This window comes from Emys orbicularis, chromosome 22 (genome assembly GCF_028017835.1).
Source record: "Emys orbicularis isolate rEmyOrb1 chromosome 22, rEmyOrb1.hap1, whole genome shotgun sequence".
Classification (NCBI taxonomy): Eukaryota; Metazoa; Chordata; order Testudines; family Emydidae; genus Emys; species Emys orbicularis.
Window position 1 is genome coordinate 12,769,556 of NC_088704.1, and position 25,970 is coordinate 12,795,525.

The window sequence follows — 25,970 nt, forward strand, 5'->3', positions numbered from 1 at the left end:
TCCAGTTGTCTCCATTTGCCCAGTATCTAGCGTCAGCTACTCCTCTTCACTGCACAAGTCTTCCCCACCCTGTACTACCAAGGAGAGATTCTTACTTGAACTGACAGAAGATATCTGCATATTCCGGGAGGATGCCACTGGCCTGCAGCACTGTCACACGGAAGGTGAACACACTACCCAGTTTCAGGTGGTCGCCAACCTCCTCGGTAAACCCTTCCATCACCATCTTCCCATCCAACAAAGTGCCTGACTTCAGGTCTTAATGAGACACAAAGACCTCCCGTGAAATATTCAGATTTACTACATCTACAGATACTCGACCCAGCAAAGGTGGGATTTAATCCCCCACCCCCAAATACCTGCTCTCCAGTAGTTTATCTACAAAAGGATTTTTCAGAGCCTTAATTCACAATACATGCAGCTTCACTAATGGTATCACTGATAAAAGCGGTAGGGTAGTCAAGGCTCAAGTGTTGTTCCAAAAGTGTCTAACAACTCGAGCAGGGTTAGGTGACAGTGGTAAAAGTGCCTGGGTTCTTCTGAACCCTGTCTACACTATAGTCATCACCAAGGCTACTACTTACCAAACTGCACCTGAAAAATTAATGATAAAAAAATCCTGGTGTAGACAAGAGACAGTAATCTCAACAAAGTGCAGAGTTCACTGGTAGCACAATGTGGGGACAGTGCAGGTTTAACAGAGTTCTCTTCTCACCCAAGGTGGGGATACTAGAGTTGCAAGAGAGGGGTGCACAGTAATTACCAGTTAGATATTAGCATAAATAAAGAGGCAGGCAACTTCTGAAACCTTCTAGTGATTGACAATGATCAAAAACTCTGAACAGCTGCAACCTAAAAGCTTCTTCTGTGTGCTACATTGGAGTTAATATTTTGTAAATCAAAACTCTCACAAGGAAGCAGTCACCATTATGTACCCCTGGTACTTTAAGGACAACATTCCTTCACCTGTAGCACACTTCTGAATTAAGGCCCAAAGCCCCTTTTCATAAAGCATCAGAATAGCCCCATATTTGTCCCCTCAAGTCCCAGAAGCTGTGCGCACTTACCCAGGTCGTTCATTCTGTTAATTTCTTCTGGGGGAGTGATGACCTCTGAACTCTGACCTTGCCCTTCCACAATTCTCAGTTCTTCTAGTGACAGTCCAGAACGAGTCATTGCAACTGAAGTAAAGTCACTCTGAGGAACATAAGACAGGGGCTGCAGATGAGAGCCCTGCAACTTCCGATTTGCCCTCTATACTTTTTAACCCACCCTAACCGATCAGTATCTAGAATAAGACATTGTCCTCTCTCTTCACAAACCTCTCCAACCCAATTAATGTTTCTTACCTTATTAAAGTATTCATCATCAAAAGAAATTTTAGCTGTGCCAGATTGCCGAATGCCAGATCCATAATCTGGGGCTTCTTCATCCGCTAGAAAGGCAAAGAAAATAGAATATTGGAAACTAATTCAAATGGCAAGAGTGACTCGATCGGATACTAGTCTCCCAAGTAGTGGATACCCCATCACTTGCGTCATTTAAACGTGAACAAGTTGCTAGATAAAATACTGCAGAGATCTACCTAGCACTGGCTTTTGGGAAGGGAATGGAGAAGACCAGCAAAACAGGTTAATGCTACCCATAAGATTAAAAGTTAATATGCTGGAGTTTAAGAATTCATGGGTTAAAACTTTATATCCATATTTACTGTTTAATTGCTTGTTTCTAAATAGGTTACATCCAAAATGAATGGGCAAAAGTGTACAACATGATGAGTGAAAAGACCAACAATCAGAGATGAGAACGTCTTAGAGATTTTTTCAACTGGAAACATGTGAAACATTAAATATAACCCTAACCAGGAAGGGCCCATGGCTTGATTAGCAGAAAACAGGTTTTCAATTCCTGTCCCCACACTAGTTCCAATGCAACCACTGACCTGTGTCACACCTCAAGATCCTTATCTACAGAGGATTTTTGCTACACAGTGAAGAATAATGAAGGTAGTTTACAGCCATTTTAATTTCTTTACCTTATTCATCTAGATAGTCGTGCCCAGTTCACTAGGGGTAATAGCTTTATAACCCTTTCCTGCCATGACACAAAGTGTACATTAATGACAGTATGGCCATGACAAAACACCCAATACAAGAAGAAGCTTTACAGAAAGGGGTAAAAATCAATCCAAGGCTTTTTACAGCAAGTTTAGTAATTATGAACATTGCCAGATTAGTTAGCAATCCCTAGGACCATCAAGGTTTATGGTCTTTCAAGAAATGATAAACAGCCAGATTTACAGTCCTGAAAACTAAAATCCTCTACCCACAGCGTGAGCACCCACAATGGCACAGCTTCAATGTGCCATATTGATCCAGAGGAACTCTCAAAGCAAGAGACTACTTCAGTCTCTATGGCCCATTCAGCCCAGTCTCTGCTGAGACTGCCAATGAGAGGAGGGGTGCCCAAATAGTGCTGAGGTATTTTCTAATAGGAGACATACTTACAGAAGTGATCCCAAAATTAAGAAAGCCATCTTGAAATATCATTGACTAAATAAAGCCATGACATATTTCAAAGATGTTGCAAAATCAATTTGTAATAGCCATGGTTTGCTCTTTCATATCATCCATTTGACTGTAGGTATTAAAGTGTCAATGCTAAGGGAAGCAAACCAGGCTAGAAGTAAAACTTTTGAACGTATTCAAATGTTTCATCTGTCATTTGAGCCTCAGCCAGAGTGAATCCCACAGTCTCAGTGTCTGAGACTTCATCACATGTTCCCATGGAGAATAAGACCTACAGGGTTGTCTTCCAATACAAGAGACAACGGTTGGAAGTTAGCCATTGCTAGAAAGGGCAGATAAATTACAAGAAGTATCTGAGCTCTCATCAGGATGAATGGTGCATGGTCAAATACCAGGGACAAACCTTGACTAGTTCATTTCAGTGTGGAAAAAAGGACAAAATGCCACCAACTGGTTGGCAGATCAAAGAGCTAGTTAAAGGAAATTGATTACCTCCTCCTTTTCTCAAAATCAGCAAAGAGAAGGGTCAGCTTAGCTAGATAATTCTCCTCCCCACCTTTAAATCAAGTTTCCCCCCAAAAGAAATAGGGATTTTTGTCCTTACCCAGCAGCCCCAACTAGTCAAACCAACAGTGTCCCATGCAAAATTGAACAGGGTGAGGCTAGCGTGTAGTTCTCTACAATACCTGCTATAAGGGTAAGGGAAACCACCCTAGGAGGAGGGAGAAACAAAAAACCCTCAGCCACTATACAAGGACAGAGGTTCACTCTTTTCTTTGTATGCTGAGGGACTCTGATCTGGCCTCTGAATAACTGATGAATCAATGCTAACTCTACTCTTCTCCAATCCCTAGAGGTGCCTGTATCCATAGAGAGGAGAATATAATATAAAGATGGTAGAGCACTTTGTATGTGAGTTATAAAGACAGGAAAGACTGAAAAGTCAGGATGAATATATGGTACGTAATGAAGTAAAGGTTTCATGGGTGTTTATTTGGGACAAGCACATGAGACTCAAGACGTTAGAGTCACAAGCAAGTTCTGTGGGTCATCCAAAAATAGTGCCATTCAAGCCTTTATACTCTCACACGCAGTCACATGCACCATCACTTATGTTTATGCCATACTGTAGAGGAAAGGCATTTTTTAAAAAGTGTTTTGAAATATGTATTTCCTCCCCCCTCCCCCAATCTCTACACCTCGGGTTGTCTTAGTTACCACATACAAATCTCAGAGTGGTAGACAGTGAACATTTCAAAACCTCTAAAAAAGAGATGATATATTTTCTGCAAATTAATTGATCAAATTAGCTAGTCGGCCTTAGCCAAATGCTTTATATCACTGGAAAAAATACAACCCTGGTTTTCTAATGTGACAGAGTAAGTGTTCTGGGAGGCTTGCAAGTACCAGACCTTAAAGCTGGTCCAGAACTGAAAGCAGCAAAAAAGCCAACATTTTGAAGCCAGCCCCTCTCCCCCTTTTTTTAAATACAGCTGTTCAAAAACCACTCAGGCTTGAACTGCAAGAGCACTCCCAGAGTATCTTACCTGCTATTGCTTGCACTGCCACGCGCAGAAATCCTCGAACCTCCCCCTTCTCACTGACAACTGCCACTCTGTGGATAAGGGGCACTGGGTATAGTAGATTGCTCAGGTATACGAATGCCCTGGTAACAGGAGTGAAAAACAACATCAGAACACCGCTTGTAGAGAGAACTTTGTATTTGATTGGTTGACAGGACACAAACGCCTTCATACAGCCTAGTGTCTGCAGTTCTGCTATAACACATTATCTTGTACTGTGGACTGCTATTTTCAAATTGCCCTTACAGAGCTCCTGTAGTATTTTCAAGCTAAACTGTGTGAACACACAGACACTTTAAACCAGAGCTGGCTGAAGCCAACACGCCTACATTAGTGAGTTATAAAGTATATAGAGGAGACATTTAAGATGGCTGGCTTATGAAAGATGACTTGATGCAATACAGTTGTAAACAGCATTGTTAGAAAGACATTAAAAACTCAAGAGGTTCTACTGCATACAAAGCATCATTAGGAACTTTCCATCCTGTGATTGTAGTTTAAAGATAATTAGAGATGACAAAAGGAAAGTGACTGTTTAGCAATCTAACAAATGTTTAACTTGAATATAGACAAGCATTTAAAACAGATTTCTGACTAAGCATTTTCTCTCCTCTATGCATATTTTATAATACACTATATATGTGAAGTAATTATCAAAATTCCCCAATTATAAACCATCTTTCAGGCTTCTAAGAAGGGGAGCTACAGTATTCTCTACAGATGAGTAGTTTGGAATGTATTAGATTTCCCACTCCCATATAACAAACCACCATGAAATTCTAGAGCAACAGTCCAAAACACTGCAGCTTACAACAGAGAGAACGCAGCATTTTGGGCCAGTACTGGAAAATATTACAATACATATTAGAACTGAAAATTTTAACACCAAGTAGGGGTGTGTGTGTGTGTGTGTGTGTGTGTGTATATGTGTGTGTCTTATTTTGGATTAGTAGTTTGACGAATTTATTGTTCACAACTTTCAAATTATACTTTAAACAAAGTACGCTTTATACTTTCAGTTATATTAGAAAGCTCATTTTTTTCTTTTAATTGGCAGAACTTAAAATTGTAAAGGGCTCTTAAAATGGCAAGTTTAAGTGTGGAAAGAGTACCCCCAATCAAAGTAAATATCTAAATGCAGAGAAGCCTAAAAGATCAGTCCATGGATAGTTCTCAACAAGGGAGGCAGGATAAGGGGTTTTAATGAGTTGAGAAAGATAGTATTAGGAGAGGTTTCAGAATTCAATGGAAGAATGCAGGGAGGGTATGTAATACTCCCAGCTACAATTTCCTTATAATTCATTAACTAGAAGTCTACATGACGACTTTCATTCAGATGGTTCTAGCTGAGCTGACAGTGAGTTATACTACAGCACTGACCACGTGTTTAGCTGGATTTCCTTTCACATACTCAGTTTTCCCCTTGGTCTTTATATCCAGTACAATTAAAAATAAAGCTTAAATCATTTATTATTCTGGGTGTACAGGGTGAGCAATATGCATCCCTGCTGCCTCTGACCAGTGCCCTCAGACGTACATGGTGTTCACCAGATATAGGAAAACAGATGAAAACAGAGAGGTGAACTCAGTGCCTTGTGACCCATAGTCAAGAACCCAAGTTAGAGAAAATAAGAGGCCATTCCTCCCTAGGCCTCACCTCCTCAACACAAGTTTTTTTTGGTTTTTTTTTTAAATAAGGAGGGGGTAGGCATTTGTCAATTACAAACTAAAAAGACTAAAATAATTCTGCTAAAATAAAGTGATGACAAAATGCAGTACAGAAGAGAAGGATTAATAAAGCTGTAAGAGCAAAAAAATGAGATATGGAGAAATATACAACAAAAACAACCACAATGCAGCACATGAATAAATAAAATTAGGATCTACTTCCTTTTCAGTCTGCTCCAAAGTGAGGTAAACATTGATAAATAGGGCCCTACCAAATTCACCGTCCATTTTGGTCAATTTCATGGGCTTAGGATTTTTTTTAAATCGTAAATTTCATTATTTCAGCTATTTAAATCTGAAATTTCACAGTGTTGTAATTGTAGGGGTCCTGACCAAAAAAGGAGTTGGGGGAGTGGGGTCGCAAGGTTATTGTAGGGAGGGTGTTGTACTGCTATCCTTACTTCTGTGTTACTGCTGGTGGTGGTGCTGCCTTCAGAGCTGGGCAGCTGGAGAGCGGCAGCTGCTGGCCAGAAGCCCAGCTCTGAAGGCGGAACCACTGCCAGCAGCAGCACAGAAGGATGGCATGGTATGGGATTGCCACCCTTACTTCAGTGCTGCTGCCTGCAGAGCAGGGCCCTCAGTCAGCAGCCACCACTCTCCAGCCACCCAGCTCTAAAGGCAGCAGCACAGAAGTCAGGGTGGCATGGTATGGTACTGCCACCTTGACTTCTGCCCTGCCTTCAGAGCTGGGCGCCCGGCCAACAGCCACTGCTCTCTGGCCGCCCAGCTCTGAAGGCAGTGCACAAGTACGGGTGGCAATACCGTGACCCCCCCCTAAAATAACCTTGCAACTCTCTTTTGGGTCAGGACTCCCAGTTTGAGAAACCTAGTCTCCCCTGTGAAATCTGTATAGTATAGGGTAGAAGCACACAAAAGACCAGATTTCACAGTCCATGATGCGTTTTCATGGCCACTAATTTGGTAGGGCCCTACTGATAAAACAGGATGAGGAGGGGAGATTAAAACTTAAGTCAGAAAAAGAAAAAAATTGTTTACAAAATAATGTTGACTTTAAACCCAAAATTTTCAGGTAATGCTAATTTGAAGAAAAAGAAGCCAAAGAAAACACTAATGAACTCAAATACTTTACACTGTCTGGACCAGGGTAGGAGTTCAGGGAGGTATAACATTACCATCAGCACCAATAATACACGCAGTTTAAAAAACATTAAGTCCAGGGAAAATAGACACACACATCCTGTTCTCCTCCTCTCTCCACCAGGCAGGAATCTAGCTAGCCTCATATCTGTGTGTATATACAGTAAGAGACAGTCTCACTGACAGTTTCTACAAAAGGCCTTCCTCCTCTAAAGCTAGGGCGACCAAAACAGTCTATCCCAAGATGGCAAATGAAAATATATTTACACACGTGACCCTGATTTTGAAGTTATGATCCAATAGATAAAATATCAAATGCATTCAGCTTTAGATGGTCAGCTGCAATTTGAGAGTCACCTTGATAAAATGACAACCCCCAGAAGACAAAATAAATAAATAAATATATATATATATATATATAAATATATATATATATATAAATATATATATATATATAAATATATATATATATATATATATATATATATATATAGCTTTTGTCTTCCACTTCCTTCTATCTAGTTACCAGCTGTGGGTAATTGTTTTAAATCAGGGAAAGTAATGTATGTATACAAAGAATCTTTTAGGGTTCCCATCTGGTGTAGGAAATGCTGGATCCTGTGTGGCATGGACAGCAATGGCACATTGGCTGCTGTGGCTGTACAGAAAAAAGCTGTCTTTATCCAGCAATACCACCTTCCTCCACCTGTTACACCACAGGAGTATGCCAAGCTGGAAGTGGATGCAAGGTTAAGGTTATCTTTCACCTCTCCCTCACACATTGCAGAATTGTCCCACTCTCCCCCAATCATCCCATCTTCAAGTATCTCCCTGCACTTTAGCCCAGCAGACTGAAAGAGGGGGAACTGTATTAGCAGAAAGATTGGTGAGGTAAAATGGCATCTTCACAACAAAACTAGAAATGAAATTTTACAAACAGAAATTTTTACCAAACATAAAAACAGAACTCAGAATGATCATGGAATTTTCCTCTTTAAATATACACAACATCAATTCAGAATTTGAAGAAAATACAGCATAACCCTCTTCCGCCTCCCCCAAAATATACCAAATGTTTTGATATTTCACCCCATTAAATAGTCAGACTTAACATCCCAGCATGCCAGAAGAGATGGCTAAAGGGACCAGCTCTTTGAAAAAGAAAAAACTACACTTCAGATAGAAGGCAGACAATGCACAGTATAAAATATTGTAGTTGATTTTAAGAAGGGCTGGGTAATTGCATGACTAAACCTCAGTATCTTAACTCTCCCTTTCAGGACATAAATTCATCACTGTTGAGGTCAGGTAGGAATGCTACTCTGTCCCATTGTGTCCCTTTTACACAGCAATGCACAGCTAATTAAGTGTACTATGGGGTTTTGTCTCAATCTGTATCAAGCAATCACCACTGTTGGAGACAATATCTGCCTAGTTACTTGTCCGTATGCAAAGTTTACAAAACAGGATACATGCTGGAAAATACAAGGAATGGAAATCAGTTGAAATCTGGTGATATACAACCCCAGCCATATTCTAGTCAAAGAACAGCAGCAGGAACTGAAAACTAAATTTATAGTTGGGGGATAGCTTCAAATTCAATTGCAGTCAGAGGACAGATGGAAACTCATGAAACTATTAATTCAATTTCATTAAAATTCTGTATGATCAAAAGTGGAGTTGTATAATAGAGGCAATTTATATGAGATCAGAATAAAAAAAAAAAAAGAGAGATCTGGATTCTCTTTATATTTGGCATAGAGTATAAGTTACCTAACTGCAAAGAAGCACAAGTGTTCTTTTTATACACGGCATTTGCTCAACCTGTATATAGTGCTTCCTGTGGAGTCTGGACATTAGGACTGTGAAATGAAGATGAATAGTTCAACTTTTTCCCAAGCACTCCACACACTGAATGAATATACACAATAGCATAATACACTCAGCATGCTGGCACTATTGTGAAGCATGGTTCCTGCTAGTGCAAGCAGTTACTGCACATGCAGGACAATTAACAAAACTCCACATCAAAACTGACAAATCTGTGTGTTAGATTAACCTGAAATAGTTGTGCTTGCTAATTTGACTTTCAGGTGTTGAGTGGTAGGATACAATATTTCTCAGGAAACAGAGGAATTTTCTGCTTCCTTGCATCTTTAAGAACCAAAAGTTTTTATTTTTCAGGATGGGGGGTTAAGAACTTCTGAGCTCCAATCACAATTCCAATCACTTATGAGCTCTCTCTATAGCCTAAGCAAGTCACTCAACAACCCTGTCCCAATTTCCCCATCAGTAAAATTGGGCTAACCTGCCTACTGGATATTTCAGAGAAATTATTTGTGAACACTTTTTGTGATCAAAACACAAGTATCCGTGTAACATGCTGTACGTGGCTGTGTCTACATGAGAGTCTAAGATTCTCTAGAGCATATCTAGACTACTAAAATAGATGATCTAAAAACATGTCAGCTGCTTACCATGTTTTAAACGCCACATAGCATATAGAGTAGACAGGGTTTAACACCTTGAAAACATGCAGAAAACTAGCTAACGTGTTTTAAAGGTGTGAAACCCCGTCTACACAACAGGGTATGTGGTATTTAAAAGCCATGTTAAACAGTTAACTGAGAGGTTTTAAAATTCCAACTACTTCCCCTAGTCCAGACAGGAACCTGGGGATGAGCTATTTTTCAAACCTTCAATTTTCCTCCCCTTCTACCCCAGTCACAAAGAGGATGTTACATGAGTTTTCCCAAAGGGAAATTTATTAGATTAGATTTTACAGTTTCCTTCATATTCGCCAGAATGCTCTTTTAGAGAACAGAAGAGTCAGAGCAATACTACCGTAAACTCTGCAAGTCGAGTAGAGTGTCCAGGTAAACACCACCCTAATTACTACAGGCAAGGGAAAAGGAATTGGTTGTATGTTGTGATGGGTAAAGCTTGTACTCTCAAGGACTCCTTGGGCCCTTTAATGTGGAAAATTTGCATTATAATTTTTAAAACTGACAGACTGCCTGAGTAGGTCTGACAAGTCTCATTTCTAGATATGGCTGTTCATGGATTGGCTTGATTAACGTTCTCCATTCTGAAAGGCAAAGTCTCTGCTGCCTATGGCAAGAGCTGGTCCCTTTTGGCTATTCTCACAGTAACCTCACCAACCTTCCCACTAAAATGAACCAAGGGGACCGGTCGTAAAACGGGTCGTGCCCATCATTGAAGAGGTCGGATCCCTCCTCGGTTCCAGCGTCGGAGCCAGTATCATCCACAAAGGCCTCATCATCAAAGTCTTCCATCTCATCCTGCTGCTCATCGGCTAGTTCGGTTATGTCGGAGTCAGCCGTGGAGAAAGTGGGGGAGGGCGTGCGGTCAGCAAGGCGCTCATTCACGCAGCCATGGAAAATGGGGGAGCTAGATATCAGTTAACGGAACACTTTGATTAACACAGCGAGGGGAGAGAGGAATGCTTCATAACAGATCATACTGCTGCAGTCAGCACAGAGCCCACCATAACAGCAAGCAAAAGCTTTAGACCATCTGGATTGGGATGAGATGGGAGGAAGGGGATTGCTGACATAGTTAGGGAAAGACGGAATCCTTGGACTGAGAAAAAGCAAAGGAAACATGAAGACAAACATGGCTAATCGTGTATGGTTATTTACAGTGTTCTTATTAGCTCACTTAGCATATCTACAATCTGTATATCCATCACAAGGCACTTTTAAAATAAAGGAGTGGCTCAGCATCAGACACTATTAATGGATCTCGAAGGTCTCCTCTCACTAGGTGTTTAATCTTTCCAGAAAAGGACAACAACACTGCTTTAATGTCACAGCCACACAAAGCCCTCAAGCTCTGGACCAGTTCTCCCTTGGTTTTTCCATAAGTCTTCAGTCTGTCCCACAGCACTACTCCAACGACTTCAGACAACACTTAACTAGTTACTCCAATCCCTTCCTTTTAGAAATAAATCTTAAGTCTGATTAAGGGTGAATTCAAACACTTACCCTCTGAAAAGTTAAATCTGTATCAAGAAAGTGTTAGGCAGCATTTCCTGCTTCTTACCAGTGTTTTGGTGATGCAAGATGATCAATAAGATCCAGAAGTTGGATCATCAATCCTGAGACCCCACATACATGGCTGATATGACTACACAGCCTAAAACTCTATTCAAAGTCACAGCTTTCTCCCAGCAACGAGTAGATGAATGTGCCAGGAGATAGAATTGTCATCACGTACCTACCAACCAGTTTGAACCAATGGAATCGATCGTAGAAGGGGTCACTACCAGTCATTGTACTCTCATTCTCATCCTGGGCATTGGACGCCATTTCTCCAGCCCTGTCATACATCTCCCGCATCTGCTCCAATCTCTGCCTACACAGCAAAAAGTCCCCCAAAAAATTAATGACAAGAAAAAGAAACTATAAGAATCTGCTTCTACAATATGATGAATGAGGACATTAGTACAGAGATGCTGTGGTAATTTTTCTAAAGGAGCATGCATACTACAGGGACAGAATAAAGTATCATCCTAAAACAGGCAAGGGGAAGTGGGGGGACGGGGACAAAGAGGTAAGGGGCCAGTTCATCTCTACTGTACTAATGCTCTAGTACAATGTTAGGGGTCACTGTGCTGTGGGAGATGCCATCCTTTGGAAGAAATGCAGAACACATGCCAATCAAGGTCAATAAATATCCCATGGCTCTTTTCGTAAGAATAGGTTAAGCCCCGAGGCTCTGGTCAATCTCAAGCTTCAGTCATTACATTCTGCCTCCCCTAATTCCTCCTGCAGTTTCAATTAGGCACATAGTTGCGGAACTATTAACTAAGGTTTGTAACCTGTCCTTTAAATCGGCTTCGGTACCCAATGACTGGAAGTTAGCTAATGTAACGCCAATATTTAAAAAGGGCTCTAGGGGTGATCCCGGCAATTACAGACCGGTAAGTCTAACGTCGGTACCGGGCAAATTAGTTGAAACAATAGTAAAGAACAAAATTGTCAGACACATAGAAAAACATAAACTCTTGAGCAATAGTCAACATGGTTTCTGTAAAGGGAAATCGTGTCTTACTAATCTATTAGAGTTCTTTGAAGGGGTCAACAAACATGTGGACAAGGGGGATCCGGTGGACATAGTGTACTTAGATTTCCAGAAAGCCTTTGACAAGGTCCCTCACCAAAGGCTCTTACGTAAATTAAGCTGTCATGGGATAAAAGGGAAGGTCCTTTCATGGATTGAGAACTGGTTAAAGGACAGGGAACAAAGGGTAGGAATTAATGGTAAATTCTCAGAATGGAGAGGGGTAACTAGTGGTGTTCCCCAAGGGTCAGTCCTAGGACCTATCCTATTCAATTTATTCATAAATGATCTGGAGAAAGGGGTAAACAGTGAGGTGGCAAAGTTTGCAGATGATACTAAACTACTCAAGATAGTTAAGACCAAAGCAGATTGTGAAGAACTTCAAAAAGATCTCACACAACTAAGTGATTGGGCAACAAAATGGCAAATGAAATTTAATGTGGATAAATGTAAAGTAATGCACATTGGAAAAAATAACCCCAACTATACATACAACATGATGGGGGCTAATTTAGCTACAACGAGTCAGGAAAAAGATCTTGGCGTCATCGTGGATAGTTCTCTAAAGATGTCCACGCAGTGTGCAGAGGCGGTCAAAAAAGCAAACAGGATGTTAGGAATCATTAAAAAGGGGATAGAGAATAAGACTGAGAATATATTATTGCCCTTATATAAATCCATGGTTCGCCCACATCTCGAATACTGTGTACAGATGTGGTCTCCTCACCTCAAAAAAGATATTCTAGCACTAGAAAAGGTTCAGAAAAGAGCAACTAAAATGATTAAGGGTTTAGAGAGGGTCCCATATGAGGAAAGATTAAAGAGGCTAGGACTCTTCAGTTTGGAAAAGAGAAGACTAAGGGGGGACATGATAGAGGTATATAAAATCATGAGTGATGTTGAGAAAGTGGATAAGGAAAAGTTATTTACTTATTCCCATAATACAAGAACTAGGGGTCACCAAATGAAATTAATAGGCAGCAGGTTTAAAACAAATAAAAGGAAGTTCTTCTTCACGCAGCGCACAGTCAACTTGTGGAACTCCTTACCTGAGGAGGTTGTGAAGGCTAGGACTATAACAATGTTTAAAAGGGGACTGGATAAATTCATGGTGGCTAAGTCCATAAATGGCTATTAGCCAGGATGGGTAAGAATGGTGTCCCTAGCCTCTGTTCGTCAGAGGATGGAGATGGATGGCAGGAGAGAGATCACTTGATCATTGCCTGTTAGGTTCACTCCCTCTGGGGCACCTGGCATTGGCCACTGTCGGTAGACAGATACTGGGCTAGATGGACCTTTGGTCTGACCCAGTACGGCCTTTCTTATGTTCTTATGTTCTTATTCTTTACTTTCTGCACTGAACCAATGTACTGTGTTGGTGTGCACTACTGAACAGCCGTCACATTCCACTCAAAAAGTGGCTGCATTTCAGTACTTGGTGAAGTGATCCCACTATAGACCACAAGCACACACAGGATAATTTAAGGTTTATGTTTCAAAATCCTTGGATTATACTCTAGAAGTGCAAAAATAAATTGATGAAGAATCCCTAGTCTCACAAACGAGTAGGAAACCTTGGCATATCTTGTGCATATTGCACAAGAATGATGAAAATCACCGCCTCAGACTTGAGACTGTTAATTTGGGAAGTTTTTCTAATGGCAGATTTCCATTACTGAAGTTTTACCTTTTAATTCTGTTGATCAGTGATAGGGTTATGTGAAGCAGAAGAGAATAAATGAGTACCAGACAAGTGGAGGAAGCATAAATATTAAGGCAGTGAGATGAACTGGGACAAGTCTAGAGAGACCTTAAGAAAAAAACCTTTGTAATTTTGAACTAGACCCTACTTGAGTTTCTCCAGGGACCAGTAATGTGTTGCTCCATTCTTCAGATCCTGGACTTCCACAGCCACTACTGTCCGAGGGAAAGGTCTGTTGTTCCGAGTCTTCTCTGTCTCATTGGGCAGCAGCTCAGGGGGCAGGGGGGAATAGAGTGTGTTGGTCAGCAGGACAAACTGAAACTGCACCTGAATGGAGAAAAACAAATATATTCATAGAAATCAGGCACAGGAGGGCTTCTATTTAACTCTAGTAGCAGGAACACTCCCAAAAAGCCTCATTAAAATGAGACTGGGACCCACCTAAACGAAAGGAAGAAACCACTTGATTTTTATCTCTGAGAACAGCACCGATTTGAAGATCAAAAGATTTAAGGAACAGCCTGGTAGTCTAACAGCAGCATATAATACTGCCATGTTGGGCATCTAGATCTAGCCTTCACTTTTTGATAAGATGAATGACCCAACATGGAGTTAAAATGGAAAAGAAAAGGGATCTTATCTCTAACACAGGCTTAGAGGATAACCAGAATGGGGGCTGGGGAGACAATGTAGAGAAGTTGAAAGAAATACAAATTCAGTATGGAATTTGAATCATGGTAGTCAAGCCTCAAAGCACTTCACATACCAGAATAAGAACCAAGAGGTATGCTGGGTTAAAGGCAAGAAAAATAAGTATAATACATCAAAGCAGGATCTGTACACAGACATCTAGGAGTTTGGCGTACAATCTTACCTTCTTCTTTAATTCCACGCTGATTGCATTGGCCTCTTTCAGATAGACTGCATTGCCCCAGAGCTGATCCCTTAATGAAGTGAACTGGTGAAACTTCCATTTCCTGAACGCCCACTGGGCCAGTTCATATTCATGCTGAGTCCAGGGCACTGAGGAAAGCAAGGAAACAGCTTAGTCAAACGTAATGGTTTTCCCTCCAACACACCCATTCAGAGGTTTTTTAATATAAATTAATGGCGATATCCTATCTCCTAGAACTGGAAGGGACCTTGTAAGGTCATCGAGTCCAGCCCCCTGCCTTCACTAGCAGGACCAAGTACTGATTTTGCCCCAGATCCCTAAATGGCCCCCTCAAGGATTTAACTCACAACCCTGGGTTTAGCAGGCCAATGCTCAAACCACTGAGCTATCCCTCCCCTCCAGGTTATTTACTGCTCTTCATTTTCTTGTAAAATTCTTAACGTTGTCACTGAAAAGATAGCATGGAGAGGAGATAGGTTGTACTCATTGCTCAATGGGTAACTAGTTCTGATCTTCCACTTCAAGCACTGGAAGCTTAATCTGTAAAGCATTTGGAGTAGCTAGACCAAAACTAAATCTAAGCTCTGGTTACTTTATTTGTAGAAATCCAGAAGGCTAAAATGCTAATAAAGAGAAAGCAAATATCCAGGGAGAAGCTAGTTAAGCTCTACATGTGTAGAATCACTCCTCTCTTCCTGGGTGGTCTGTAGCACAGAGAGGAGTTAGCAGCATAAGATGCTCTCCTCACTTACACTAGACCCAATCAGGAATTCTTACATAGGGCAAGTCTACTCTACAGTGCTACATTAGCATGCTGCTTAGCATGTCTGGTGAAGAAGTGCTAGGCCAATGGGAAAGCACTCTCCCATTGGCATAATTACTCCACCTCCGCGAGAGGCAGAAGCTGTGTCAGTGGGAGAGCGTCTCTCGCTGACATCGCACTGGTGTGGACAGCGTTTAGGTCGATGTAACTTACGTCACTCAAGAGATGTCTTTTTCACACCCCTGAGCAATGTAAATTAGATAGACTTAAGCAGTAGTGTAGACCAGCCCACAGATTAGAGAATCCTAGCTCAAATACGTGAATAATCTCTTTGTTTAGGACATGAGAGCTCTGTGGACTGGCACCAGAATATGAAGCCCATTCCCATCCAATGGCTGTTGGGTGGCTTAAGTGAATTTGAGGGTTCTGGTCCAGTTCCTTTGTTCAATGCTCATTCAGAACCTCTTCTGTGGACACAGAATTTCAGTCTATATGTCAAATTTGCTCTTTAAGAGGCCATCACTTTTTCACAAGTTCCAAAGTTGGTTTTCCATCTTATGGCAAATGTCTCTGTAGTACACCTTCCTTTGCACCAAAAATTTGGAAACAGCCAGAATTGTTTCCAGTCTCAAACTCACCTTCCTCCTCTTCCTCTTCCTCTTCGGTGGTCTCAGCAGCTAGGGATCGCGTCTCAACCTGCTTCTGCAAGGCCTGCAGTTTACTCTCATAGTCCTGTGGGAAGACAGGAGATACCGTGTAGGAAAAAGACAGATGAAAGCAAAGAGGAGACAGCCAGAGAGGGACAAACACTTCAGGAGTGATAAAAACAAGTGGAGAGGAGATATGCACAAATATTTCCATTTAACTCTCAGAGATCAGTCTCCTCCGAAATATAATTCAATAACATACTAGACATCTTTGGAACTTTTCCTTCTAGAAGAGTGGAAAGGAGAAGATGGGGTGTCTGTAAGATATGCTGGTATGTCTGCCGTGTGTTTTCCTTATTATAAGACCCCCATATACACAGTGGCCATAGACTGTGGAGGGCTTTTTTTTCCGGTGGGAAAGAACTCAAACTGGAATGTCAAGAGGGCATCTAAATTCGTAGGTATAATTTATAGTTTTGAAAGTACTTCTGGTGACAGTGCACATTTTGCATAAAGTGTGCAGTGCCAATGGATCCATGCCCCACTATTCCAACCCTTACAAACCATAAGTCATTAAAATGGAAAACTCACTGCTGATACAAACTAAATACTGGAATAATGACCAAAGTAGGATTATAAAACATGGAAAAGCTGAAGATTAGTGCTTAGAAATCAAGGTTAAATGGCCTCAGATTAAAGTGTTTGTGAAACAGTTTTATGCAGTTAACATTTCTGCACTGTTCTCTAGATTATTTAGTTTGGCTACATGGGGATGGACTGGTGAGATGGTGCATCTTCATTTAACCAAGACCGTGAAGAGTTAGATATTCCCTTGAGTTGTGTCTTTTGGTGCAATGGAATTAATTTTATGCTTTAAATGAAGTTTATTCCTTTATCAAGTTCTCACCACCTAGGGTGTGAGTGCAACACACCATTATGTATATTTAATTTCTCACAGGAAGAAAATAGTTATAGGTTGTTTATACAGATAAGACTGACTGTGCCTAGGCCAAGCAGGTTTGGTTCTGAGCATACTATGGTCCCACTGATAAGGAAGTGCAGGGAGTTCTATCACCTCATTTTGTGAGAAATTTATCCCCATCATGTGAAGTGCAGGAATGGACCAGAGGTATTTTTCTGGTCTCTTAAGTGTTTGGAAAAGATTCAGACCCATCCTAGTAGAAAACGTTTAGGATGTTGTATCTTGCAAAAGTAATTGCTTGGACAAAGTGAGATAAAGTATTCTGTCACCACCAATAGGTTCCTTCTCCCAATGGGTGGAGAGAAGGAGAATGACCGCATAGGAAAGAAACAATTTCTCTTGGAGCTCCCCTATGAGGCGCATTGGAAGTGAAAGTTAGTATATCCTGCTAATTTGCAGAGGACTCTGCAAAGGCTTACTCAATACATGAAAGGAAATACTGATATTCATGGAAATACAAAAACAAAACAAAAAACAAAAACAAGCAATAAGACATTTTTTTACTCAAAGGTGCATCTCAGGCTCTAGATCAGATGCCAACTTGGGTACAGGAGACGACAGAAGCTTATCATACACTTTTTTTAATATGCTGGCATCCTAGATATCAATAAGAAAGTTACTAATTGTGAAAGACTGACTACCTGGGTGTGGGGATGCATGAGAGAGAAGGGGGTTGGACCAGAGAATTTCATCCAGCCTAAGAGGTAGAGAAGATGCTATGGGTCAGATTTTCAGGAGTACTCAGCACCTTGTGGCTCTCACTGCTCCCATTTTTGAATGTCTCTACACTTACTTAGGTGTCTAAATGGGTGTTTGCGGGATACTCTTAAAACTGGCCCCTCCGTAAAACTACCTACAACTCACTCTGGTAATAAAGCTGCCAACATATCCAATGTAACACGGATCAGGAGAACTTTCCACCACAGCGCACCACTGCAGTGCCACAGCCCTACTAGCCAGGGTGTTCTTTTGAAAGGATAAAATAAACATAGCACCAGACTGCTGGACAGAGTAAAAAGGGGAGAAAAGATCTGTGCTGGGCTGGCAAAGCGAGAGGAAGATGATTACCTGTGAGTAATATTCAAAGAGTCTCATCTCTTAGAGGGAATTCTCATGTTTTAGATTGCTTCCCCTTATTTCACGGTTTGTTTTGTTTTACCAGTGAGATGATAGGCTCTTTCAGTAGCCAGCGCTTGTAACATACAAGACCATGGAATCCCTTAACTAGTTAGTTTGCCATGTGTCTTCTGTCCCTACACTTGCAATTTCTATCCCCACTAAATGTTCTGCCACTAGCTGTCATTAAAGCAATACTCTCTTGAGAAGTCAAGGACATCTGTGGACTCTAGCTTCTGGATATTATGGGGCTTAGTTATGACTGAGTCAGGTGGGTGTTTTGGGGAATGCAAAGGAGATAAAACTGCCAAGAGCCTTTGTCAAACGATCCTGTACTCCACAAGTGGGCATTTCTTTTATCCATTTGTGGACACATTTATTTTCCTTGAACATACACAGTTCAGCCCTACTGTACTAGATTGTCTTACGACATGTGAGGGTTTGACACATACCTATGCACCTTTCTCACTTGTAAGTGTGTATCCTTACTGAAGAAAATAGCTTTGGGGTGTTTTGTTTTTTAAGAGAGAAGCAGCTTTGAAGAGTGTTTACTTTAGAAATGTGCAGTAATTACTACTTTCATTCCTAAATTGGTGTAGATTTTGTAAAAGAGGAGGATAGTGGTAAGAAATTGGGTGATTTATAGGAGCTTGGTCAAGACATCTGCAGCTTTAAACCTGGTTTGAATGGATAGTTCTGCTTTGGAACCAACAAGACATTCTTGTTGGAGAGGCATACAGAAGATGAAGGGAAAACCTTTTCACAGTCAAAGGTAAGTTCATTTTATGACTTCATAACAGGAAGGGTGGCAAAGGCAAAGAGGTCCCTTATCTAACTAAAAGCAGCAACACTATTAATATGTTTTCAGCACTAGAATTTATTTTGGTATAGCGTGAGACTGAAAATGAGGATGATTAGGGGATTACACACCTCACTTTAACACATTATATATAGTATAAATAAACACATACACACACCTTAGCACTCACAGTCTTATTGTGGGCCTGGGAGAAAAACAGGTGAGCAGAACCCAGACCAGTGTTTCATCAGAAGAAACAATTTCAGATTATGAATTTGTTGGTTCCTCACATGACAAGCTCTTAATCTTTCTGCCTTCATCCTCCCTCCTCCAGCACTCTTGGCCACCCCCTGCTCCCCCCCAAAAAAGCCTTTTTGGAAACTAAACCCCCATAACATTGGATATATCAATATGAGAGAATGAAGAGGCAGTGGTTTATGAGGCTCTAGTTGCACATGAACTGAAATGGACTTCAAGACCTTAGGTACTTGCATTGCATGAATGGGGCCCACACTGGATCATTTGTGGATCTCCCTGATGCTGAAGATCACCACTTATTGCCCAAGGCATGGTGATACTTTATTTTCTAGTTGGTGGTATGTGCCTTTCCCACAGCCATTAGCTTTGCACTTCAATCATCCCCTATTTCAAGATCTTCTAAGATTCCAGCTCTTGTCTCATCTCTGCTCCAGATCTCAGACCTCACCTGTCTTTTTTTAAAGACACTTTCAAGCAAAGAAATGCAACATGAATTTAATCCTTAGGATTTTTATGTGGGGGATCAAGGGGCAAATACACATCAATACTTCAGAAAGTGCAGAGGGTGTTATTGGGTTCTTTGGAAGAATTTATGCAGATATTTAGGTTGCATTTCAAACCTCTTTGCTAGTCCATGATCCAAAATCCTAGAATTCAATTCACTTTCCCTTAATGCATTTCTTCCAATGCCACAGTCTAAAGTCTAATTGTTATGAAAGTGACAGCATTGCATTGTTCCCCATTCCAATGGAGCCTAGTGCCCAAACCTCAATGTTGCATTGTTTTAAGCCCTACTTAAAGAAACAAAATTCTTTGGGGTTATTTACATGGGGACACCCAGGAAACTTAATCCAAATTAACTAAACATATGAATGATCTTTGAGTGTCCCTGTGTAGACAAGCCCCTAGTTAAGCTAAACACCTCGTGCACCCACAGTATGCTGTGATCACATATCTTAAAGCAGGGTCACACCAGGTCAGTACTTTGATGGAAGAATGAAGGAGCACACAGAAGCGGAAGGAATGAACTTTAGAACTCCAGCAGGTGGCACCGTTCCCACAAGGTGATGGCATTAGGGAGGTGATTGCTGTCTTATTCTAAAGATATTGAAACAGAAGTCCTAACCACTTGAGGTCATTAAAGCCCCCCCCGGCAAAAAAGACTAAGGACATTTGGTTTTTTTTTTGGGGGGGGGGGGTTGGTTTTTAATATCTGGGCCACATTTCAACTCCTTGTTTTTCCTTGAACTTTCAGCTGAAGAAAATTCACTCATCCTAAACTGTAGTTGCTACATTCTCTCCACAAGGGGTTGCATTTCAGTGGGGGATGAAGGGATTCCTCTGTATAGTTGATAAATCGGTTTATTAATTATCCCTTTGGAATAAGAGCCATGGGTAGAACAGATTTTTTTTAAACATTAAACATTGTGTCCCATGCTGAAGTTTGATTTCTGCTCTGTAAGGAAGGGATTCTGTTTGCCTGCCCGGGGGGTGGGGGGGCGGAGGGGAGAGGGGGGTAGAGAGATGAAGGCTTCAGGCTGCACCAAGTTTGACAGCGACATAGAATACCTAGAACTCTAAAATGCATTTCAATATAAGGCAGCTGTCTTCTAGAGATCATTTTTTCCCCCTCAATGATTATAACACTGTCATTTGAAACTCAGATAGGGAGCAGTGGGGTGAGGGATGGGAGAACAAACAAGTGTGTCAAATAGTCAAACATGAAGGGTAGGATTCATTTTCCTGGAGTTGGTCTGGAGCTTTCGGAGACAAAACTATTAATATGAAGATGACATTTTAGTGGTCTCCTGCTGTCCTGTTTACAGAGACAGAGGTGCTGTGGGAGAAGCAGAATCGAAGGAATATGCATTTCAAGTAGTGCTTACAATAGTGGTGCATTATGTTCCATCACAACACATTGCATCTGTTAGTACTCGAGTACAGACATGTTATTTGGGTATCGTAAGGACACAGTAACTCATCCTTTGTCTCTCCTTTTCTGTAGTAACCCTTTTTGTGTGTGTACTAAAACCAAAAATGATACACACAGATATCTAGAGATATGAACACGTTCACAGCATGTACATTTTTTTCCTTTATCCTCATCCTACAAAAAGGAGCAGTTTTGTTTTGTTTTTAAAGTGGACTAGGTCAGGTATATTTTCCCAGAATAAGGAAACATTTCACCAGTTAAAGAAATATTCTTGTAACATAGGACTGTTTCCTGGCAACTGGCAGTACTCTAGTGTTGAAGCTATCAGCAGCTTGGCTTTCAATAGTGAATAGAAGGATGAACGGTCATCTTGATTCACAGACCATGTGATGGGACTGCAGGGCTTTGGTACTGGTTGTGGACTTTTTTTTTTTTGTTTAAAAAACACTGAAAGTACAGATTCAGGCCAAGTGTTCGATACTTTATCCGAGTGGTAGCTTTCAACTGAAAAACTGTGCAGTATAACAGAACAAAAAACTGTAGAGAGAAAACAGGACAGCTTAGAAAAATCCTTAAAGCTTTTTATTTTCAAATGTGTGGTAGGATTTTTTTGTTTTGTTTTGTTTTTAAATGCCTAAGTGGGGTCTGCTGCTCCAAGAACACATCATGGTACAGACATTTCTCTCCTGAATTTCTGTGCCTCATTCTTTGGGAATAGCACGATGGTAAAGATAGGCTTCCCTATTCCTTAGTCTATAAAGGGAATTGTTAATTTCCTGCTGTGCTTCTTCAGAATTTAAACTAATGGCAGCAACAAGTGCACAATGGGACTGTATTAAGGAAGATTACAGCGCATATCCTTCCTGCACTGTAAATGAAGTTTCTTAAAATGTGGTGGTTGAAGCAAATGGGGCCCCGCTATATCTGTCTCAAGAGTAATTTAATTTTACATGGGCCAGTTTGAGGAACAACTGAAGGAGGCAGACATTTTCAACTGAACTCAACTAGAATGGGTCACAAGACCAAAAAAAAAAACCCACACCCAGAAAGGCTAAGCTAAAGTTTTGTGCTACTGAATATTCCAGAGATAAGTCAGACGCTTACAAGAGTATTTCATAGTTTATTGAAAGAGCACTTGTTACAATACAAACCAGCTCTGCTTTTCATGAGGAAAGCATTTGCTCTCAAGACAATCAAACATTTATTTATTTATTTTTAAAAGTGAACTGGACAGATCTGAAAATCCCATAATTTCATTGGAAGGAGACTTATTACCTCCTTTAGAGTAACAATGGGTAAACATGGATTTCTCATCTGGCAGTTCTTAAAGTGGTTCAGAGGCAAGTATCTGAGTTTTAAAATACACAACTTACAAGAATGAATGGGGAAAGATATGAAAATATGTTCATAACACTCATACAAAGCTCTCCCCCTAATTTGACAGATTTCTTAAGTCAGATAGCCTGAAAAAGGACACTGAAGTGAAAAAATAAGAAGCATTTCCCTCCCACCCCAAGTCCCCAGTGAGATTTTAAGGATAAGAAAACTCCTCACACTTGGGCTAGGTCTACACTGCAGCGGGGGTCCGACCTAAGATACGCAACTTCAGCTACGTGAATACCGTAGCTGAAGTTGCGTATTTTAGGTCGGCTTACCTAGCGGTGAGGACGCGGGAAAGTCGACCGCTGCCGCCGACTCCGCTGCCGCCTCCTGCCGAGGTGGATTTCCGGAGTCGACGGCAGAGCGATCAGGGATCGATTTTACCGCGTCTTCACTAGACGCGGTAAGTCGATCCCCAAAAAACCGATTGCTACCCGCCGGATCGGCGGGTAATGAAGACAAAGCCTAAGGCACTGGTGCATGAGAGTCAGCTGCCAACAAAGCAAACAGAACATCAGCCCTTGGCAATTAACTTACTGAAAAGGCACCTGCATCATGGATGCCTCATTTTTCCATTAGCATGAAAGCCTTTTCACACTCTTATAGGAAATAGACTGTTTTAGTGCTTGTTAATTCCATCTGTGTTATAGAAAGGGATAATTTAATAGTTTTTAGGTTTCACCCTACATGGATTGTAATAGCCTCTTAAAAGTTTGAAAGAGAGCCAGCTTCCCCTGCCCAATTTTGGCATCCAGTTACTGTATTTTGCTCTTTTTTCAAGTCATGCAGGAAAATTAAGAAGCAGTTTATGTGGACAGCTTCAGAACAGCATTTGCTAGGTAACTGATGCAGAATTCAAACAAACTGGGTGTTTTTCTAGTGCTGCATCAAAAAACACTGACAGTCTTGGGTAACAGAGTGATGGGTTTAAAACCCATTCCCCATCATTCAAATATTTAGAGCTAAGGAGAACATTTCTTTCGAGGTAATTTTAAGCCAACACACATTGACAAGACTTCTATTTAAAGTCTGGGATTTAAAAATCAAGTTAGTATATGATTTTATCCCATTTCAAAATACATACTTGAATGGATTTCAAAAAATAATTGCATGCCGCATGTTCTTTTTGCAACCCTCAGCTGGTTTTGCATCGGTTACTGCTATATTGCGCAAATAGAAGGGGGACACACAAAATAGACTTGTTGGGTCTTTCCCTTGTGCCTGGCTCCTATCCAGGATAATGTCTGCTTGGCTGGAATGTTCCATATGAAGGCACATGGGAATTTCCCCAGATACTTATTCTTTTCATCTCTCCTTTTTGCCACAAAACAGAGCAGGTTGTAAGACATTTGAAAAGGATGGCAGAGGGAAAAATCATATCACTCATTATAGCCGAATAGTAGGAATGGGACAAACTATTTACATAGAATTCTATAGTAAAGCTAACAGCACAAGGTTATTTGCAGCCCAAAAATAAATTAGAGTGCTGACTCAAGCTGGAAGAAAAGTGTTGCCTTTGTACAAGGGCTTCCTTTCTTTGAAGGATCAGGGATTTCAGTGTTTCCATTGTTCAGATAGACTGAAATATGGAACAGATGCAATTGGCATCACCATTTTGGACAGAAAATTAACCTAGTCATCGGTTTAGAGCAGTCTGGGAAGCAACACTTTTGAACCTCCTAAATCCCAGAGATCATAGGTCAGGAAACATTCATGTGACCGGATTGCAGTGCTGAGACCTGAGTGACTGATTCCAAAGCAGTAAGTCTCTGGTTGCAATTTAACCATGGAGTTACAACCAGCACCTTTGTAATAATATACACCTCTACCCAGATATAACGCTTTACCGCGTTATATCCAAATTTGTGTTATATCGGTCACGTTATATCGGGGTAGAGGTGTAGTTCAGAAGGGAAGAAAAAATATGTAGGCAGGAAAGAAGAATAAAGGGGAGGTAAGTTGCAGGCAATTTCTACTCATTTATAGCTATGCTGAAACATGCAGAAGTAAAACTTAGCAGTAGGGCTTATATTTAACACAAGGAAAATGACCTCAAGTAGTAAAATCAAGGATATTTGTGCAACACAGCACAAGTCATTTAACTGTACAAATGTAACAATGTGATCCAACCACACTAAATCAGCCATAAATACTCAAGTTTGTTTTAAAAATTGCATTCAGGTTAAACCTTACAGTAAACCAAGTTTCCCTCCAAAGATTCAGATTTGTCCTAAAAATTCAAGTCCAAACGCAACTTAAATAAAAATTAATGAAAAGACTGTTTTCAAAAGCAAAGAAACAAGTCCTATAGTTAAGAGTAGCACTTTCCAATCAAGATAAAAACTCCAAAAACCCATAAGCCTAATTCTTAGTCAAACAGCATCTGCTTTTTTGTCCACTATTTTTAGTGTAATTTGTTCTGGGAACTTTGAAGTAGGATCACAGGGTTTGCAAATGTTTATGGTGTTTTCATTTGTAAATTTAGGTACCTTTGTTTATGGTATAAGTTAAAATACTGCGTCTAAACTGACAGGTTTCAGAGTAGCAGCCGTGTTAGTCTGTATCCGCAAAAAGAACAGGAGTACTTGTGGCACCTTAGAGACTAACAAATTTATTAGAGCATAAGCTTTCGTGGGCTACAGCCCACTTCTTCGGATGCATATCCATCCGAAGAAGTGGGCTGTAGCCCACGAAAGCTTATGCTCTAATAAATTTGTTAGTCTCTAAGGTGCCACAAGTACTCCTGTTCTTTTTGTGTCTAAACTGTACTTTTCTGGGGGATGGAGAGTAAATGAAAACAAATGTGATTTCCCTGTAAAGTGACAGATTTGTTCAACAAGACTTGAAAGACCAGAGCAATCTGAAACCAGAAGGCACTAGAATGAGGTATTATGTAAAATGAATCCGTTCTCTAGCCCTCCTTTTTCTGCCCCCTCCAATTCACGGTAGTATTCTAAATCCTCACCAGTAACACATCTGAGACCCAAAGCCTAACCAAGGCAGTGGAAGAAATCAGCTCACTGAGTGTCTTTACTGCACCATTAAAGATCAAAAAAGTGCAGTGCATGTCTATCATCTCGGTATAGTAAATTATAACTAAAAACCATTATAATAGAGACAAGATGGGAATGAGAAAAAGCTTATTTCCATAACATGGCTCTGGCCATGTGCACAGTCCCCCATATAACCCCATTCAGAGGCGGATTTCTACGGTCATGGCAATTTTATACTGATGTTAATGAAACTAGGCAGGAGGACAAAATGCATGGTGCACTCTAGAGGGAGGGAGGGAGAGAGAGAGAGAGAGAGAGAGAGAGAGAGAGAGAGAGAATGAATATGAATGGGGGTGGGGGGGCCAAGTGTCCAAGTAGCTCTCGTAAATTTTGGTAAAGGAGACAGCAGGTCTACAAAAAGCCACATTGTCTTGCCAGCTGACAGCTTTTGGTTTCCAATAATTATTTAAAAAACACTGG

The 25,970-nt window shown here is 40.8% G+C and overlaps 1 protein-coding gene across 2 annotated transcripts in view; it reads right to left on the bottom strand.

Moving 5' to 3' along the window:
* Positions 1 to 25,970, bottom strand: part of KIF1B (kinesin family member 1B) — a 128,022-nt gene that overhangs the window by 29,755 nt on the left and 72,297 nt on the right. For both annotated transcript variants that reach the window (XM_065421333.1, XM_065421332.1), the window contains 9 exons: positions 16,021 to 16,114; positions 14,599 to 14,747; positions 13,873 to 14,051; positions 11,177 to 11,314; positions 10,100 to 10,348; positions 4,076 to 4,194; positions 1,350 to 1,435; positions 1,068 to 1,197; positions 96 to 258 (listed from right to left, as the gene is read on the bottom strand). In XM_065421333.1, the coding sequence (XP_065277405.1) occupies positions 96 to 258; positions 1,068 to 1,197; positions 1,350 to 1,435; positions 4,076 to 4,194; positions 10,100 to 10,348; positions 11,177 to 11,314; positions 13,873 to 14,051; positions 14,599 to 14,747; positions 16,021 to 16,114 (1,307 nt within the window). The remainder of the gene's footprint in view (positions 1 to 95; positions 259 to 1,067; positions 1,198 to 1,349; positions 1,436 to 4,075; positions 4,195 to 10,099; positions 10,349 to 11,176; positions 11,315 to 13,872; positions 14,052 to 14,598; positions 14,748 to 16,020; positions 16,115 to 25,970) is intronic.